Here is an 18,569-nt window from a genome sequence, read left to right as displayed (position 1 = left end):
TGGGCTCTGGGGGGCCCCCTGCTCTCCCCTGTGGCTCCTGCCTGCCCTGTAGCCTATTAGAAAGTTCGTCCTGCCTCCCCCGCCCCCCGAGCTCCCCTTTGTGGCCTGCCCCTCGGCCACCTCCGCGGAGCCTGAAGCTTGCCGGAGCGCCTCCCGGCCCGGACACCTCCTCCCTCCACAGGCCGCCCCGCGGCCCAACCCCAAGACCCAGACCTTGCCGAGCAAGGCCAAGCTGACCGACAAGCCGCTGCAGGGCACCAAGTCCAACCCACTCCCGGCTGGCACCCAGGCCCAGCCCCTTGTCCCAGGGGGCCTCAGCCCCGAGCCGGCCCTGCCCCCGGGCCCACCCACCCTGCCATCGCCTGCCCGGCTCCCAACCCCCGGGACTGAACCGAACACCAAATCTGTCCCCACTATACAGGTGACCCCTCACCCCTCTCCGAGGGGCAGTCCCCTCCCTACCCCCAAGGGGACGCCTGTGCACACGCCCAAGGAGAGCCCGGCGGGCACGCCCAACCCCACGCCGCCGTCCAGCCCCAGCGTGGGAGGGGTGCCCTGGAGGACGCGGCTCAACTCCATCAAGAACAGCTTCCTGGGGTCGCCCCGCTTCCACCGCCGGAAACTGCAAGGTGAGAGTGGCCAGACACAGCAGGGGGCCGGTGGGGGGAGCTCAGGAGGGAGGGGGGGGGGCTCGGGAGAGTGGGGGGGGCGGAGGCCCTGTCCATCCTGGCCAGCAGAGCACACCAGCCGCACCGTGTCAACGGGCAGGGCATGGGGGGCGTGGCCACCTCCTGGAGACAGCAGGGCCCTTTGGAGGCCAGAGAAGGCAAAGCCTGGTTTCAGCACCAGGAGACCGGACAGCTCCCTGTGCCCGCGGCCTTGCTGGGGGCGGGGCGGGGCGGTCACCGCGCTCTCTCCCTGTCTCGTGTGCAGTTCCGACGCCCGAGGAGATGTCCAACCTGACCCCGGAGTCGTCCCCAGAGTAAGTGGCCCTGCTCAAGCTCGAGTGTGCGCTGCTGGCTCCTTCCCGCTGCCTGGACGTGGAGTGTGTGGGCATCCGGGATGGACCCTGGGTGTCAGGCCAGGGTCACTAGGGTGCTGGGGCTGCCTGTGTCTCCACCTTTGAGTGCCAGGGCAGGTGCGGGGCCAGGGCGGTGACACGGCCTTGCCCAGGTCTGCTCCGAAGCCGCAGCTCAGGGGACAGGGAGTGTGGGTGGCAGGGACGGCACAGCCGCGCTTCAGAGTGACCATCCGCTCCTGCTGCGAGCCACGGGCTCCACGCGGGGAGGCTGGCGGGCCCCGAGCCCCTGGGGGCCAGCTGTGAGGTGCCTGTAGGAAGGGCCTCCGCCCACGGTCCCACGAGAGGCGGAAGCGCGGCCTTGAGGCGACAGGGAGGCAGTGCTGCGCTGGACGTCTGGACACAAGTCCCTGTGTCTGGGGCCCAGACCCCCAAGAGGCCCCAGCCTCTTCTCCCTTCACTGTGTGAACGAGACCTGTGGCGTGGCCATGGGCAGGGTCGCCGTGACCTCACTGCAGGAGAAGCTTTGTCACCACAGCATCGAGACCCCACGTGGGCCTGTGGACACAGTGCCGGGGTGGAGCCGGAGGGCCACCAGCCCCAGATGCAGGGCCTCGGGGCCTCTGGGACCCCCCGTTGGTGTCCCTTCGGTCAGGATTTCCTGCCGTCATCAGCAGCTCTGGCAACCACGTTTGTAACTTGTTAGGTTTTCTAGAAAAGCTTAAAAAAAAGTCTACGCAGAGCAGCAGACAGCACCGTGCAGGCGGCCCACAGCCTCGCGCCCACTCTCAAGACCTGGAGGCCTGGTCCCCCCTCAAGGGCCCTGGCTGGCACCTGCCCCCCACCCAGTGGGTGTGGCTGACGGGGGAGCAGACGGGTGGCCCTGGGGTCAGGGGCGTCCCCGGCACCCGCTCCTCATGAGGTTGTGGTCTCCGGCCGGGAGACATCGCCTCCACGTGGTCGCAGCCTCGGTCCGTCGTGTGTACGCAGCATTCACACCCGGCCTGCACGATGGCCCAGGCTCTCAGCTCCAGGGGCGGGAACCAGGCCGGCACCTCATCTCGGGCCGGGAGCTCTGTCTCCTCCGGGAGGCCCAGCCTTTGCTCTCAGCGCCTTCCCCCAGCGGGTGAGGCTGAGTCCGCGTCAGCACGTGTAAGAGCTGCTATCAGACAACACGCCTTCACCAACAGGCCCAGCCGGGCCCGAACTGAACCACACAGGCCTTCCCAGCCCCTCAGGCTGCTGTCAGACCCGGCGCTGAGTGCACAGCTGAGCGCTCCCGTTACTCAGTCTTGTCATCGAGGGAGACGGGGCGCTGGCCCCCACCGCGGGCTCCAGAGCCACCTCCTGGCCCTTGTCTGAACTTGAGGCCCACGGAACTCTGGACGTGCCGACAGCTGCAGAGCCAGCAGGGTGTGCGAAAGGAGGCGAAAGTGGCCGGCGATCGCCTGGGGCCGGGAAGGGCAGGTCTCTGCCTCGGAGGCCACACCCAGAGGCCGGCTCCGGCCCCACAAGTGGACACGGCCTTTGTGGGCAGGCTGCCTGCCGCCACAGCGTTGCCACGGGCCCCAGAGCCAGCTCCGGAAACGGGCAAGAGAAAGGGGAGACGCACAGGAGGACGCCCTGCGAGCTGCAGACCTGCTCACGCTGCCAGCGCCACCCGAGCAGTACTGGCCTGGGCGGGGCCCCTGCTTGTGGAGCCCTGGCTGTGTCCGCGGCTGAGCTCCTGGCGTCGGGCAGGCGCTCCCACCAGCTCTCGTCCACCCGCCAGCCTCGGGGTCAGGCCCCGCTCCACAGCGTTGGTCAGTGATGGTCATCTCAAGGCCCATCCAGGGCTCCGTCCACCTCCAAGCTCAGCTGGTCACCAGCAGGATTCAGGCTCCTGACTGCACAGGCCTCCCCATCCCGTCCATCTGTCCTGCTGTGTCTAACCGTGTCAGTTTGTCCACATAAGGTGGAGGCCCCTGGCCAGGGGGAGGCCGGCCTTTCAGAGCCTGATCTCGGGGGAGAGGCCCGCTGCCCTCCTGCTCAGAAGCGAGTCCCAGCCTCGTCCACCGTGGGAGAGGCCCGCATGGGCTGAATGTGGGAGGCAGGACGTGTGCGCTGAGGGGGCGGCCCAGCCCAGAGGGGGGCCTCGGACGCGGCAGAGGGACAGGGGACGATGGGCAGGGCAGGCTGGGTGCCTGTGAGGTGCAGGCTCTCGTGCGAGAGGGTGCTGCTGCCCTGGGTCCCTGGGGTGGCCCCTGCCCTGCCCCACGCAGCAGCTCAGCCCCCTGGGGTCTGAGCGAGCTCCGTGTTCCAGGAGTGATCTGGGTGGGGCGGCAGGCACCAGCCCCCGGGCACAGAGGGAGGGCAGGTGGCATCCGGGCCCCAGCCCCCATCTCTGCCCCCGTCCCTGTCCCCCACCCCAGGCAGATATGCACAGGGTCCCCCGCCTGCCCCACCCACACAGCCCCCGATGGGCACCTCTCCCTGGGAGCTGCAGGGAGGCCGCTCCACAAGTCACCCTCAAATAGCAGCGTAACGCAAGGCTAGGGTCGAGGTGTGCTCAAGGGCAGGGCGCCCCCCACTCTCCCCTCCTCCCCTCCTGACGGGGTGTCAGCGGGTGCTGCCCACACCCAGGCGGGAGGGGGTGGCCGCAGGACCACCTTGAGGGCTGCGGGCCTCGGGGCGGGGCTGGTCAGGGTCAGGATGGAGGGACGGTTAGGGTGGGGAGTCACTCAGGATAGTGGAGTCCAGATGGGGTCACAGTCACGGCTGGGATGGGGGTCAGGATGGGTGGGGTCAGAGCTGTGGGGTCACAGTCATCATGATGGGGTCAAGGCACGGGCTGTGGGATGAGGGTCAGGATGGGGTCAGAGGTCAGGGTCAGGATGGGGGGTCAGAGCTGTGTGGTCATGGTCACTGTGATGGGGTCAAGGCACGGGCTGTGGGGTGAGGGTCACGATAATGGAGTCAGAGATCAGGATCAGGATGGGGGGGTCAGGACTGTGGGGTCACAGTCACGGCTGGGGTAGGGGTCAGGGTCAGGATGGGGTCAGGGCTGTGGGGTCACGGTCACCGTGATGAGGTCAAAGCTGGAGCTGTGGGCTGAGGATCAGGATGATGGGGTCAGAGGTCAGAGGATGGTGGGGTTCAGGGCTGTGGGGTGAGGGTCAGGATGGTGGGGGTCAGGGCTGTGGGCTGAGGGTCAGGATGGTGGGGCCAGGGAAGGGGTCCAGTTATGACAGCAAGCTGCCTGCAGCCCGGGGGGTGGACAGGCCAGCGCTCAGCTTGGCTGGCATGCCCTGAGCTGACCAGCCGTCTGCCCGCACCCAGGCTCGCCAAGAAGTCCTGGTTCGGGAACTTCATCAGCCTGGAGAAGGAGGAGCAGATTTTCGTGGTCATCAAGGACAAGCCGCTGAGCTCCATCAAAGCCGACATCGTCCACGCCTTCCTGTCGGTGAGCCTCTCGCCATGAGGTCCCTGACCCTGGGACCCCGGCCTGGGCAGGGCCAGGGGGGCGGGAGACGGGTGTCCCCTGGGGAGGGCCCAGGCCAGGTGTGGGGGTGCCTCCAGGGACCCCTCACTGAGGTGGGGTGATGCACAGCCACTCTGAGGAGGGGCCTGCGGCCTCGTCGTGGGGCGGGGGGCTCTGCAGGTCTGGGGGATTCGCCTGGGGCCTCGAGACTGTCCCCGGGAGCCTGGCACCCTGTCCTGTGTGCCCGCTGCCTGCCTCCTGCAGCCCCGTGCCCCTCCGTGCAGAGGCTGCTCAGCCTGACCAGAGCCACAGGCCTGCGTCCAGCAGAGCCGGGCCTTGACCCTGGGGGTCGTGTCCCCTACACGCGGCCCAAGCTCTGGCCTGGCCTCTCCCCTCCCACCGCTTGAGCCCTGCTTTCTGCCCTGTGTCGGGGTCCACCTGCCTGAGGCAGAAAGCCCCCGCTGCTGGGGCCTGGGGGCCGGGGGGCGGGCGGCTCCACGAGGGGAGGTCGCACTCACGCGGCCTGCGCCCACAGATCCCCAGCCTCAGCCACAGCGTCATCTCCCAGACGAGCTTCCGGGCCGAGTACAAGGCGACGGGGGGCCCGGCTGTGTTCCAGAAGCCGGTCAAGTTCCAGGTGGACATCACGTACACAGAGGGCGGGGCCGCGCAGAAGGAGAACGGCATCTACTCGGTCACGTTCACGCTCCTGTCTGGTGAGCCGCTGGGGAGGCCCGGGGCTGCCCCCTGGGCGCGGGGCTGCAGCGTGGGGGTCCCCGCTGGCCCTGCCCCTCACCCGCCCTGTCTCCCCCAGGCCCAAGCCGCCGCTTCAAGAGGGTCGTGGAGACCATTCAGGCCCAGCTGCTGAGCACACACGAGCAACCCTCTGCCCAGCACTTGTCAGGTGAGGGAGGGGCCCGGCTCGGCGGCCCGAGGGCTGGGGACGGGGTGCGGCCCCTCTGCGAGCCGCCTGGCCCGCAGCCACGCGCCCCCAGGGAGCAGGGCGCTCCCGCATAGCGGCGTCTCTGCACACCAGGGAGGTAGGGCCGCACGCCACACTGAAAGGCGCCTCTTGTCCACTGTAGAACCCCCCCCGCCAGCTCCAGGACTAAGCTGGGGTGCTGGGCTTAAGGGCCAGAAGGTGGCCACCAGCTACGAGAGTAGCCTCTGACGCTGGCAGGTAAGGTGTCCGGCCCCACCGCCGGGGCAGGGAGGGGGCTGTGGGCAGGTCCTCTGCGAGAGCCAGGCCGGCCCGAGGAGGGCGCCCTGCGCCCACCCATACATCCAGCAGCTGCCTCCCGGCCCTGGACAGGCCATGCGGGCCCAGCACCCAGCTGAGCAGCTGGACACGGGGCAGCTCGGCCCCTGGCCAGCGAGAGCGGGCTCCTCTGGAGTGACCGAGGTCCTGCCGGGGCCCTGCGCCCTTGGGGTCCCCCAGAGAGCATCCTCCAGGGCGGGGGGTGGTACCCACTCTGGTACCCTCTCTGGCTGATGTGAGGGGCTGTCTGCCACCCACCCTCCCCTAGACGGGCAGGACATGGGGGCCTGAGGTCCAGGCGAAGCAGGGGTCGCCCAGTGGTCCTAGAGGGGGCACACAGGGGCTGGCGTTGCCCAGGCCTGCAGCGCTGGAGGCCCGGGAGCCTGCGGGTCAGCAGGGCTGGGCCCTGGTGGGGAGGGGGCTGTGGCTGCGTGGGTGCGGGTGAGCCCTGGGGCTCGTGCATGATCGGTGAGCAGCGTGTCAGGGAGGGCATGCGGCGCGGGTTTGCGGCAGGAGATGCCAGCTGACCGCGAGGCCGTGTGGGGCCTGGGGAGCGCAGGGTCCAGCCCAGAGCCCCCTTCTCAGGGCCCCCGTGGCCAGCTGTCTGTGCTTGTGTGTGGGGTCCTAGAGGCCGAGCGGCCCCCGTCCATCCCGCCCCACCATGCTCATTTCATCGTCTGTGTTCCACCTTCGCCTCCTTGTCACGTGTGCCCCTCTGGTGGGGGGGCTGGGGCTGGATGGAGGGCTCTGACCCACGGAGGGGGCCCACTCCCCCGGCCCTGGGAGCTGGCTGGCCTGGGGGCTGTGCCTTTAATGCCCCTACCTCAGAGGAGGCAGCGCTCCCAGGGGGAGGCCGAAGCTGAGGCAGGACAGCTTGTCCGGGGAAGCGAGCAGGGGCCTGGCGAACTGCCTGGAGGACAGGGACACGGGCTCTCTGCGCTCCTGGCCAGGCAGAGTCCCGCCCTAGGGGGCCCCCTCCCGCCAGCCAGTGTCCCCCATGCTAGGCGCCGGCCCAGGAACAAACCTGGTGGACCGACCCTTTTTGCAGGGCCCCACCCCCGCGCCAGCTCTGGGTCTGAACCGCCTCCCTGGAGACTGCTGGGTGCCAGCTCTGGGCCAAGCCCGTCTGCCCTGCCTTCCTTCAGGGAGCCCTGGACCTGGGGAGCCCAGGCTGGGACCCCAGCCCCTCCCCCAGGGCCCTTACCTGGTCCCTCCCTCTCATACTGGACTCGCTCATCCAGAGAGCTCATTCCTAAAGCCACTGGATGTGGGGAGGGGGCAGAAGCTGGGGTCCCTCTGGGGCACGAGGCTGAGACCTGGTATCCACTCCAGCAGGGCCCCACTGCAGCCCAGGGAGGGGCCCTTAGAGGGCCTGGCTGCCTTCCCCACCCCCAGCCCACCCGGCCTGGCCCAGCAGAGGGTGGAGAGAGTCGGGAACGGGGTGCCTCCCTGAGTCTGGGGCTAAGGGGCACCTTGTAGCCACCACGTCAAAGAGTGTGAGTGGTAGGCTGAGGACCCAAAGGTGGCCTGCACAGACCCTAGCCAGAGGCCTGGACCTCTCAGCTTCTAAGCGAGTGCCCTGGACCCAGAGTCAGAGGGGACGGAGGGCCAGGCATGACCCCTCAGTGCCCAGGAGAGGGGTCCCACTCTCCGCTGCCCTCTGCCGAGCCCTGTGCAGCTCCGGCAGGAATCTCCTCGCTGAGCCCCGGATTCCATGTTATGGCGCCTCTCTGAGCACCCGCCCTCTTAGCCCGCCTGCGTTGGCTCCACCCCTTGGCCACAGCCCGCCCACCCTTGGCCACGCCCTATGCCCCCGCCCCTCCCGGGGCCCCGCCCCCTCCCAGGGCCCGGCCTGAGGCTGCCCCCCAGCTCGAGGTCTGAGCTGGAAGCTGTGTTCACACGTCTCCCCTCCTCTCTCCGTTCTGTGCTCCAGACACCACTAACTGTATGGAAATGATGACGGGGAGGCTTTCCAAATGTGGTAAGAACCCCTCACGCGCACCTGGGCCCCCCAGCCTGTCACCCCATTGCTCACCCCCGCACCCCCTGCAGCCTGCTCCTGGCGGGTGCTGCCCCCACCCCTGGCTGTCCTGGGGTCCCTGTGTACCTGAGGGGCCTGGACACGCACACGTGGCCGCGCTTGCCCCCAAGGCGCCCGGCTGTGCCCAGCCCCCCCGCTCTGCCACCAGCCGCCTCCCTCACTCAGCTCCCACAGCGGTCGCAGGCCCGGCCCAAGATCAGGGCAGGCCAGGGAGGGACTCCAAGACTTAGGGTAGGAAGGGGCGCCTCGGCCCCAAGGCCAGCAAGGCTCCCAGCTGCGGGCTCCGGCCCCAGGTCAGGGCGCCCCCTGGGCTGCAGGCTTGGGTCAGGCCCTCTGCCACTGGACGGGGCGGGACAGGGCTCCTGCTGTTCCATCTTTGGAGCAGAGATGGGGGTCCTGCCTGTTCTTGCCCAGGTGGGGGCCTGGCTTAGGAGGAGGGCCTGAGGTGCCCCAGGGCCAGGACCACAGGGCCCCTGTGGGGCTGGGCCCCCACGGCTGCCCCTTCCTTTTCCCTCGGGACGGTCTCTCCGGGACCAGGGCCCCCACTCTGGCTGCCTGCCCCAGCCCTCACCACACCCAAGCTCCATGCCTGTCCACTGATCCATCCGTCTGTCTGTCTGCTGCTGACCTCTGTGTCCACGCTGTGCCACCCGGGTTGGCCAGGGGCGGGGCTCCAGGCCTCCCAGGAGGAGTGTGACGGGCACACTGGCTCCGGCCTCCAGTCCCCGGGTCCCGCCCAGCCCTGGCCTTCCAGCCGCTGAGGACTCAGGGTGACGGGAGGCCTGGTGGAGGAGGAGGGTCCCCGCCGGCCTGGGCCCCAGCCCGCCGCCCGGAGGCCTCGAGCCCCCGGCCGCCAGCCCCGCTTGCTGCCGCGGCCCCGCGCCCGCGCAGACGCCCTAGTGGGCCCCTGGCTCATTCGTCTATTGTTCTCTCTCTTCCCTCCCTCCCTCCTTTTTTCTCTTTTCTTTTTTTCTTTTGTCTTCTGTTCTGTGCACCCAGGCAGCCCATTGAGTAACTTCTTTGACGTAATTAAACAACTTTTTTCAGACGAGAAGAACGGGCAGGCGGCCCAGGCCCCCAGCACGCCCGCCAAGCGGAGTGCCCACGGCCCACTCGGGGACTCCGCGGCCGCTGGCCCCGGCCCTGGAGGGGACGCCGAGTACCCAGCGGGCAAGGACAAGGCCAGGACGGGGCTGCCCGCCGCCCGCCGGGAGCAGCCTTAGACAGACACATAGCCCCCTCCCCTCGTGCAGCCCGCTGCCCGCCCACCCGCCGGGGTGGACCCAGGGCCACGCCCGTCTGTCCGTCTAGACTGTCGTGAAGCCGGGGAGGAAAGGAAAGGGGGCCCCGGGGTTCGCAGCCCAGGCCGGGCCGACCGGGCCCGCTCTCTCTTTCTCTTGCTCTCTCTCTCTGCCTGTCTCTGACAACGCCACTGTCTCCACTCTGATACCAGGAATTATCCCGAAAAGTTAACATGTCACCTCCACGAGGCCGCCCTCCGTGCTCTCCGCCGGACTCCGGCTGACCGAAGGCAGCTGCCGCAGACCCGCCCTCTCCTCCCGCCGCCTGCCCGCCCGCCTGCCCGCGCGGCAGCTCTGCCCAGTTTCAGCTCCGCATGGCCATGGGGAGGAGGACCCAGGCCCCCAACTGGACGCGCGCTGACCAGCGCCCTCGGCGGGTCCAGCCGGCCTCCGGGGCGGGCCCGAGGGGGCGAAGCAGTCGTCTCGCCCTGCCGCCTCGGCCTCTCCCTGGCGCGCCCCCCCCCCCACCCCGCCGCTCCTCGTCCATGCACCTCAGCGCCGCCCACCTGACCCGCCGTGTCCCACCCCCAGCTCCCTGGGGGCCGCAGGTGGAAAGAGACCCAGGGCCCAGCGTGCCCGCTGCCCCGAGGCTGGCCGAGATCAGTATTATTTATTTGCTGTTTTAACTTATTGAGTTTCTTCTCTGTTCAGGGAAGGGGCAGCAGCAGCGCCGTCCTGCCGTCTGTCCGTCCGTCTGTCTGTGTGTGTGCGTGTGTGTGTCTTGGGCAGGGTGGGGTCTGGGCCGAGGTGCCCCGTGGACAGAGCCGTCGGGGTGCTGGGGGCAGCCGGCCGGTGCAGTGCCGGCAAGCTACTGTAAACTTTAAAGAATTCCTGCAAGATATTTTTATAAACTTTTTTTCTTGGTTGTTTTTGGAGAAGGGTGTTGGGGGTGGGGGCGGGCCGCGGGTCAGGGCTAGACTTGGAGTTCGGTTCTTTCTATACACACACATATAAATATATTTAGAGAACGGCGTGGCTCGCTCTGTCCCAGGTTCGGTCCGAGGAGACATGACTCCATCCTGGGGGGCCCGGGCCAGGCCCCATCTTGGTTTTGTGTCCGAGTGTGGGACCTGGGGAAGGCCCGAGTTGGCCCCCTACACATAACACGCAAGACAGCGGGGCATTGCAGGCTTTTTTTTCACTAAAATGACAAAAAGTTAAAAAAAAAAAAAAACAACCAAGGACAAAGAGAAAGGCAGCGAGTCCCTGCGTCCGGAGGGCCGCGGCGGCAGGCGGGGTTGCATGCCCTGGCCGCCACACGTCCACCTCGCGTCCACCTGCCTGCTCGCCCGTCGTGGACACATTTTAATGCTTCTGTTCCATTGACCCCGCCCCAGGCTGGGGTCTCAGTACATAACAAAAAACGAAACACCTATAACAGCAAAAGCCACGCGGTCCCCGTGGGAGGGGCCTCTCCAGAGACGAGGACCGGGAAGCAATACTCTTGTTAGCCTTCCTCTTTTGTACTCGGACACACAGACGTCACGGAAACGGACGCGCCCACCCCGTGTACCCCCATCAAATAACTGTGAGCAACTTAGTTCCGAACAATAAATTCCTTCCGTAAAGTCACCCACGCCAGTCTCCGTGCGGGCGGGTGGGACGTGGGACGGCCTGGGACCGAGCCAGCAAGCGTGACGGCGCGACGTCTGCCCGGCGGCGGGGGCGGGGCCGGGTGGGGCGCGGACGCCGGTAGGGCACGCTGCTGGGGACGGGCACCGGGCGAGCGCACCCCCCCCCCCCCGCCCCCGGCCACTGCGGCTCTGCTGCCTCCCCGAGACCAGCACCCTGAGACCGCACCCGGGCCCTTCCAGGACGATGACCTTCCTTTCCAGCCCTCCCTTGTGCTGGGAGCGGCAGAGGGGCGTGTGGCCCAGCCCCGGAGTGACGGGCCGAGGCGGGTGGGCAGCCCTGGGACAGCAGGCTGGCAGGGCAGCGTGGTTCCCGCCAGGGGTGGAGGCACCACGACCCCCAGGCGGGCAGCCGCCCCTCCCCGCCCCCGCCCCGTCGTTGCAACGCCAAGGACAGGCCCAGCCTCCCGAGGGCCGCGGGCCACCCAGCCCCATGTCTCAAGGGCAGCACCCGGGAGTCACCATGCGGCCGTGAGGAGGGACGCAGAGCAGCCCCTGGCCGGGGCCCCCAGCGGGGAGCACGAGGCCCGCGGAGCCGCCTCCCCGCGTGTGGAGGGGACTGTGCACCCAGCCGTCCGCACCAGCACAGTGCGACCGGCCTGGGCGGCCGTCTCGCCCGTGGTGGGGGCGGCGCCATCCCTGGCCCACAGCCGCCCGACCGGCTGTTCCGAGGTGCTGCCGTCTGGCCCTGGGGCGGGCAGATCCGGCCTAGGGTTCCCGCGCTCCCCTCTCGGCCCTCGTGCTGGAGGCGCCTGGCTTCCCCGGCGTAGCTCTGAGCCTGGGGCCTCCGCTGCAGCGGCCCCAGACTCACGAGGGTCTGCTGCCGGGGGGCGACGCTGGAAACCGCCCCATCGCTGAGGGCCCAGGTTCTGCTGCGGTCCCTGCACTGGTGGTGTCCCGTTCACTTCAGCTTAAGAACCAGGTGGAGGGAGGGGGTTGCTTGCTACACCCTGGCAAGGCGCGTGGCTGTCTGGCTCTTGACCGGCCTCCAGAGAGGTTCTCTTGACCCCACGGTTCTGCGTGTCTTCACTGAGACCAGCTGACTTGCCACAGGCCGCCTCAGCTCTCCCCTTGGCCCTTTTAAAGTCTGCGCTCTGACGAGTCGGCCTCCGTGGGCTCGACTGGCATCCCCCGAAGAGGACACCGCAGTCAACACCAGCGACCCGCAGCCTCCCGTGGGAGCCCACCAGCGCACTCCCTCAGGGGGCACGCCCTCTCCCGCAGTCCCGCTTCTACACCAAGCTCTCTCTCGGTTGTAAATAAAAGAAACCAAAGCAAGCTAAGCCAAAAGCTGCTGCTGCTATTTACTCCTATAACTACATCAGCGTGTGCAGACAGACGCCTTCGGAGCACTTTACACTGAGCACTATGTCTGTGAAGTAGAGACTTCAACGCGCCCTAGCAGAAAACAAAAAGGATCATAGGATGACGCTGCAGGCCTGGTGACCCACCGACCGGCGTGGGTGCTGCCCGCCAGGGTAACCCTGGGCGGGGGCGCTGCGCGCTGCTTGGGGCAGAGCCGGTGGGCGGGACACCCAGCCGTGGGTGCAGCTGCCGCTCAGCCCTCCCTCTGCCCTGCCCGGAGCCCACCCTGGCCGGTCCAGGCGCTCAGCTGACAGTGGCGCCCGCCCTGGGAGAGGCGCGTCCCGGCGCTGAAAGGCCCCGCGCCCACCGGCCGGCCTCCGGGGGCGCTGCGGAGCAGAGAGCTCGCCGCGGGAGGGGCCTGGCCCGCCCCCCGCCCCCCGCGGCCCCGCGCCTACTCCTGCTTCACCCTCGCCCACCAGGCCCAGTCCCCACCTCCTCCCCCGGGCCCGCCCCCGCCCCCCAGCAGCCCGGTCTCCCGGTGTGGCTTGGCAAGGGTGGAGGTGCAGGGCGCAGAGATGGTGGCCAGGGCGGGGAGAGAGAAGCGGCGTGAACGTCAAAGCCGGGGTGTCTGCGTAGCGGGGGGCCGCGGAGACAGTCCCCCAGCAAGGCGGGGAGCCAAGTGCCGGCTCCAGGGCGCAGGTGGGGCTGCAGAGTCTATGCTGCGGTCAGGCCTGTCCGCAGGGTCGGGCCCTGGGTGCAGTGCCTTCGTGGACACTCTCGGCCCTTGATGACCCTGGAAGAGTTCCATGGCCTGTCTTACACAGGCTGCTGGTATAACGTGTTATCAAAAACCTAGGGGCTTAAACCATCCAAGTACTGCATTTCAGACTCTCCTTTTGGCCATGACGGCTACTCCATTTCTTCTGAAGGATTCCTGCCCACAGTAGTAGATATAATGGTCATCTGAGTTAAATTCACCCATTCCAGTCCATTTTAATTCACTGATTCCTAGAATGTTGACATTTACTCTTGCCATCTCCTGTTTGACCACTTCCAATTTGCCTTGATTCATGGTCCTGACATTCCAGGTTCCTATGCAATATTGCTCTTTACAGCATCAGACCTTGCTTCTATCACCAGTCACATCCACAACTGGGTATTGTTTTTGTTTTGGCTCCATCCCTTCATTCTTTCTGGAGTTATTTCTCCACTGATCTCCAGTAGCATATTGGGCCCCTACTGACCCAGGGAGTTCCTCTTTCAGTATCCTATCATTTTGCCTTTTCATACTGTTCATGGGGTTCTCAAGGCAAGAATACTGGTTTGCCATTCCCTTCTCCTGTGGACCACATTCCACTGAGTCTGAAATGCAGTACTTGAATGCAATCTCAAAAATGACAAAATGATCTCTGTTCGTTTCCAAGGCAAACCATTCAATATCACAGTAATCCAAGTCTATGCCCCAACCAGGAACGCTGAAGAAGCTGAAAGGTTCTATGAAGACCTACAAGACCTTTTAGAACTAACACCCAAAAAAGATGTCCTTTTCATTATAGGGGACTAGAATGCAAAAGTAGGAAGTCAAGAAACACCTGGAATAACAGGCACATTTGGCCTTGGAGTACGGAATGAAGTAAGGCAAAGGCTAATAGAGTTTTGCCAAGAGAGCATACTGGTCATAGCAAACACCCTCTTCCAACAACACAAGAGAAACCTCTACACATGGACATCACCAGATGGTCAACACCGAAATCAGATTGATTATATTCTTTGCAGCCAAAGATGGAAAGCTCTATACAGTCAGCAAAAACAAGACCGGGAGCTGACTGTGGCTCAGATCATGAACTCCTTATTGCCAAACTGACTGAAATTGAAGAAAGCAGGGAAAACCACTAGACCATTCAGGTATGACCTAAATCAAATCCCTTGATTATACAGTGGAAGTGAGAAATAGATTTAAGGGACTAGATATGATAGACAGAGTGCCTGATCAACTATGAGCGGAGGTTCGTGACATTGTACAGGAGACAGGGATCAAGACCATCCCCATGGAAAAAAAATGCAAAAAAGCAAAATGGCTGTCTGAGGAGGCCTTACAAATAGCTGTGAAAAGAAGAGAAGTGAAAAGCAAAGGAGAAAAGGAAAGATATAAGCATCTGAATGCAGAGTTCCAGAGAATAGCAAGGAGAGATAAGAAAGCCTTCCTCAGTGATCAATGGAAAGAAAGAGAAGAAAATTAGAGATACCAAGGGAACATTTCATGCAAAGATGGGCTCGATAAAGGACAGAAATGGTATGGACATAACAGAAGCAGAAGATATTAAGAAGAGGTGGCAAGAATACACAGAAGAACTGTACAAAAAAGAGCTTCATGACCCAGATAATCACGATGGTGTGATCACTCACCTAGAGCCAGACATCCTGGAATGTGAAGTCCAGTGGGCCTTAGAAAGCATCACTATGAACAAAGCTAGTGGAGGTGATGGAATTCCAGTTGAGCTATTTCAAATCCTGAAAGATGCTGCTGTGAAAGTGCTGCACTCAACATGCCAGCAAATTTGGAAAACTCAGCAGTGGCCACAGGACTGGAAAAGATCAGTTTTCATTCCAATCCCAAAGAAAGGCAATGCCAAAGAATGCTCAAACTACCACACAATTGCACTCATCTCACATGCTAGTAAAGTAATGCTCAAAATTCTCCAAGCCAGGCTTCAGCAATACATGAACCGTGAACTTCCAGATGTTCAAGCTGGTTTTAGAAAAGGCAGAGGAACCAGAGATCAAATTGCCACCATCCGCTGGATCATGGAAAAAGCAAGAGAGTTCCAGAAAAACATCTATTTCTGCTTTATTGACCATGCCAAAGCCTTTGACTATGTGGATCACAATAAACTGTGGAAAATTCTGAAAGAGATGGGAATACCAGACCACCTGACCTACCTCTTGAGAAATGTATATGCAGGTCAGGAAGAAACAGTTAGAACTGGACATGGAACAACAGACTGGTTCCAAATAGGAAAAGGAGTACGTCAAGGCTGTATGTTGTCACCCTGTTTATTTAACTTCTATGCAGAGTACATCATGAGAAACGCTGGGCTGGAAGAAGCACAAGCTGGAATCAAGACTGCCAGGAGAAATATCAACCTCAGATATGCAGATGACACCATCCTTATGGCAGAAAGTGAAGAGGAACTAAAAAGCCTCTTGATGAAAGTGAAAGTGGAGAGTGAAAAAGTTGGCTTAAAGCTCAACATTCAGAAAATGAAGATCATGGCATCTGGTCCCATCACTTCATGGGACATAGATGGGGAAACAGTGGAAACAGTGTCAGACTTTGTTTTTTGGGGCTCCAAAATCACTGCAGATGGTGACTGCAGCCATGAAATTAAAAGACTCTTGCTCCTTGGAAGGAAAGTTATGACCAACCTAGACAGAATATTAAAAAGCAGAGACATTACTTTGCCAACAAAGGTCCATCTGGTCAAGGCTATGGTTTTTCCAGTGGTCATGTATGGATGTGAGAGTTGGACTGTGAAGAAAGCTGAACACCGAAGAATTGATGCTTTTGAACTGTGGTGTTGGAGAAGACTCTTGAGAGTCCCTTGGACTGCAAGGAGATCCAACCAGTCCATCCTAAAGGAGATCAGTCCTGGGTGTTCATTGGAAGGACTGATGATGAAGCTGAAACTCCAATACTTTGGTCACCTCATGCGAAGAGTTGACTCATTGGAAAAGACTCTGATGCTGGGAGGGATTGGGGGCAGGAGGAGAAGGGGACGACAGAGGATGAGATGGCTGGATGGCATCACCGACTCGATGCACATGAGTTTGAGTGAACTCCGGGAGTTGGTGATGGACAGGGAGGCCTGTCGTGCTGCGATTCATGGGGTCACCAAGAGTCGGACACGACTGAGTGACTGAACTGAACTGAAACCATACAAACATACCTTCTTAAGTTCTGAAGTTCAGGAATGTGGTCTCACTGAAATGGCCTCACTTCTGCCGACCCTGGGGGAAGATCCATTTCCTTCCTTAGCTATTTTTTTTTTAGCATTTGTTGATTTACTCTTGGGGCCCCCAGTCTGTGTCATTGGGGTACGCAGGCTCTTCAGTGTAGGCATGTGGGCTCAGTCACCCTACGGCACGAGGAGCCAACCAGGGGCTGAACCACCCTGCGCTGAAAGCCGGTTCTTAACAACTGAGCCACCAGGCACACCCCTCGGTCAGCTTCTGGAGGCCCCTGCGTTCCTGGAGCCGGGAGCCAGGCCAGCGCCGCGTCGCCCTGACTCTCCCTGCTCGGTCTGAAGGAGCCCCGTGACCACACTCAGCCGTCTCCCCCCTCAGGTCCAGCCAGTGAGCAAGCTCCCTGCATCTGCAGCTGTCCCCCGATGCTGGGGAAGGCAACAGGCCGACAGGTTCCAGGTGCGGGGGGTGGGCTCTTTCTCGGGGTGGGGGGGGGTGGTGTGCCCCGCCCACTGCAGACTGCTCCCTAGCAAGTTCCACATCCATCTCACGTGTAAAACACACCCCTTTCCTGAAGTCTCCACCCACTACAGAGGCAAGTCAAGCTCCAAACCTCACCTAAACCACCTGAAGCAGGTAATAGCGGACGCGGAATATGAACTGTCCCGGCACACGCTGGGGAACTGTCCCTTTCCATACGGGCCTTTGAAACTAGAGGTCATCGACCTCCAAAATACAACAGTAGAGCAGCTTCAAGAGGCCAGGCACGGGTGCTTCCATCCAAAAAGGGAGAGAACGAAGGAGGAGGAGTCCAAGTCCAGCGCGGCACACCCCGTGAGGCCGGTGCCCAGCAAGGCCTGGGAGTTGCCCTGTGTAGCTGAGGGCTCCACCCCCAGGACCCTCTGGCCCCTTCAGCCCTTCATTTTAGAGAAGAGGAGCCAGCGTCCTCGGCCGAGGTTCCATCAGTCTGCGTCCTGCCGAGAGCTGCGAGTCCAACAGCCTCCCACTAGACCCTCTGCCCCTTCAGTCCAACCTGGCAGTGTTTCTGATGGAATGAAGTTCTCAAGAACCATGGCAGTATCGTGGTACGTCGTGGGGGTTCAGTTCCTAAGACAAGAGGCTCCTTCAGATCCTCCCGAGATTCTTCCCATTTCTGGCTTCCGCTGGGATGACTGAAGTCTGTTCCAAGACTCTATGACGGAATCTCTGCCCTGGTTCATGTTCTGCGTTACCAGCAAAAGGCTGCCCAACAACCCTTGGCTTTTTCTCCAGGCTGCATTTCCTGACAGGTGATCTCCTCATTCTAGTGTCTTTTTGCAGTCGGGCTTGGCTGAGACCTTCTCGACCATCAAGTGTTTTGATCCCTCTTGTTACTAGCTCTTCCTCAATCTCTCAATGTGTTTTACTATAAGCAGCAGAGAAAGCAGGCTGCACCTCTGACACTTTGGCTGGAGTCTCCTCAGCTAAACATCCAAGCTGCTTGCTCACAAGTCTGCTGCACAGACATTTGGGGACCCAGCAGGCCGGCTCCCTTCCGCCCCTACTCTGGCTCTCCCCAGAGAGTCCTCCCTGGGCACCAGGTCAACCATGGTCCAGTTCCCCTGCGTCCTGAGGCCTCTGTTTCAGAGATCCATACCCAGAAGAGGAGGGAGACAGCCCATGCGGCCTGCAGGCCAAGGGCTCACAGTGAGCCGGAAGGCAGAGGGGAGGTGAGCAGGATGGGTGGCCTTGGAGGGGCCATGGCCTCCCAGAGGCGCAGGGCTCTTGGCAGCCTGTGCGCGGGCGCAGCGTGGTCAGCCAGGAGCCTGTCCTGCCGGGAGGCGGAGGGAGCAGGTGGCCCCGCTAGGCCTGGGGGCTGGTGACATGCCAGGGCCACAGAGGAAGGGTCTACTGGCCACAACTGAGTTTGAGGTCACCTGAGCGTCAGGAGGGCAGGAAATTCAGGACCCAGCAGGGCACAGGCTGGTGGGGAGAGTATAGGAGCCCCAGTAGCTGGGAGTCAAGACCAGAGCCCAGGGTCCCATCACTGCCACTCAGGTTTGATGGGGGAGGGGGGTGGGGTGTGTGACAGGAATCAACACCGGAGAAGGCGCAGGGCCCTGCAGGCGCGTCTCTGCCCACAGGGGGCTGGACCAGCTCCAGGGCTGTTCACACCACCCCCCCAGCTATCCTACACCCACCCAAGCGATGCTGCCAAGTCCAGAGGGGGGCCCTGCAGCAGAGCCTCTGTGCCGGCTGGCCAGGACGCCCACCTCTGGCAGACTGTGGCCCCCACTGCAGGGTCCCTGCTGCCAGTGTGGAGAGAGTGCACCACAGGGAGACCGGAGGGTCCATAACCCCTGGGAACTTGACCCACAGAACACAGCCCTGCCCCCAGCTCCTGGCAACCTGTGGACACGTGCAGCAGGGGAGTCCCGGGTGAGCCCCGGCAGGGAGGCAGCACCTGCTCTCGGCCAGCACAGCTGTGTTCAGTGAGAGCTTCGTGGGCTGGCATGCAAGGGAGGGCGCTGCCCCAGGCCATGTGAGGAGCAGGGCGCATGGCCAGGCCGCCACAGCACGGAGCGCCGAGACGCTGAGGACACACACAGGAGC

The 18,569-nt window shown here is 63.2% G+C and overlaps 1 protein-coding gene across 19 annotated transcripts in view; it reads left to right on the top strand.

Annotated features, from left to right (window-relative positions):
* The window catches only part of BRSK2 (BR serine/threonine kinase 2), a 49,955-nt gene extending 39,305 nt beyond the window's left edge, over positions 1 to 10,650 (top strand). For 4 of the 19 annotated variants that reach the window (XM_024987601.2, XM_024987605.2, XM_024987602.2 and 1 more), the window contains 7 exons: positions 422 to 629; positions 934 to 982; positions 4,337 to 4,460; positions 5,014 to 5,194; positions 5,293 to 5,382; positions 7,670 to 7,717; positions 8,777 to 10,650. In XM_024987601.2, the coding sequence (XP_024843369.1) occupies positions 422 to 629; positions 934 to 982; positions 4,337 to 4,460; positions 5,014 to 5,194; positions 5,293 to 5,382; positions 7,670 to 7,717; positions 8,777 to 9,000 (924 nt within the window). In that variant the 3' untranslated portion in view covers positions 9,001 to 10,650. Of the gene's footprint in view, positions 1 to 421; positions 630 to 933; positions 983 to 4,336; positions 4,461 to 5,013; positions 5,195 to 5,292; positions 5,383 to 5,563; positions 5,659 to 7,669; positions 7,718 to 8,776 lie in introns of all 19 variants that reach the window. The other 15 variants (XR_003033311.2, XR_003033314.2, XR_003033313.2 and 12 more) reach the window with 10 other exon arrangements.
* Positions 10,651 to 18,569: the final 7,919 nt, after the last annotated feature.

This window comes from Bos taurus, chromosome 29 (assembly GCF_002263795.3).
Source record: "Bos taurus isolate L1 Dominette 01449 registration number 42190680 breed Hereford chromosome 29, ARS-UCD2.0, whole genome shotgun sequence".
In the NCBI taxonomy this organism is placed as follows: Eukaryota; Metazoa; Chordata; class Mammalia; order Artiodactyla; family Bovidae; genus Bos; species Bos taurus.
This window is presented reverse-complemented; position numbering and strand designations above follow the sequence as displayed.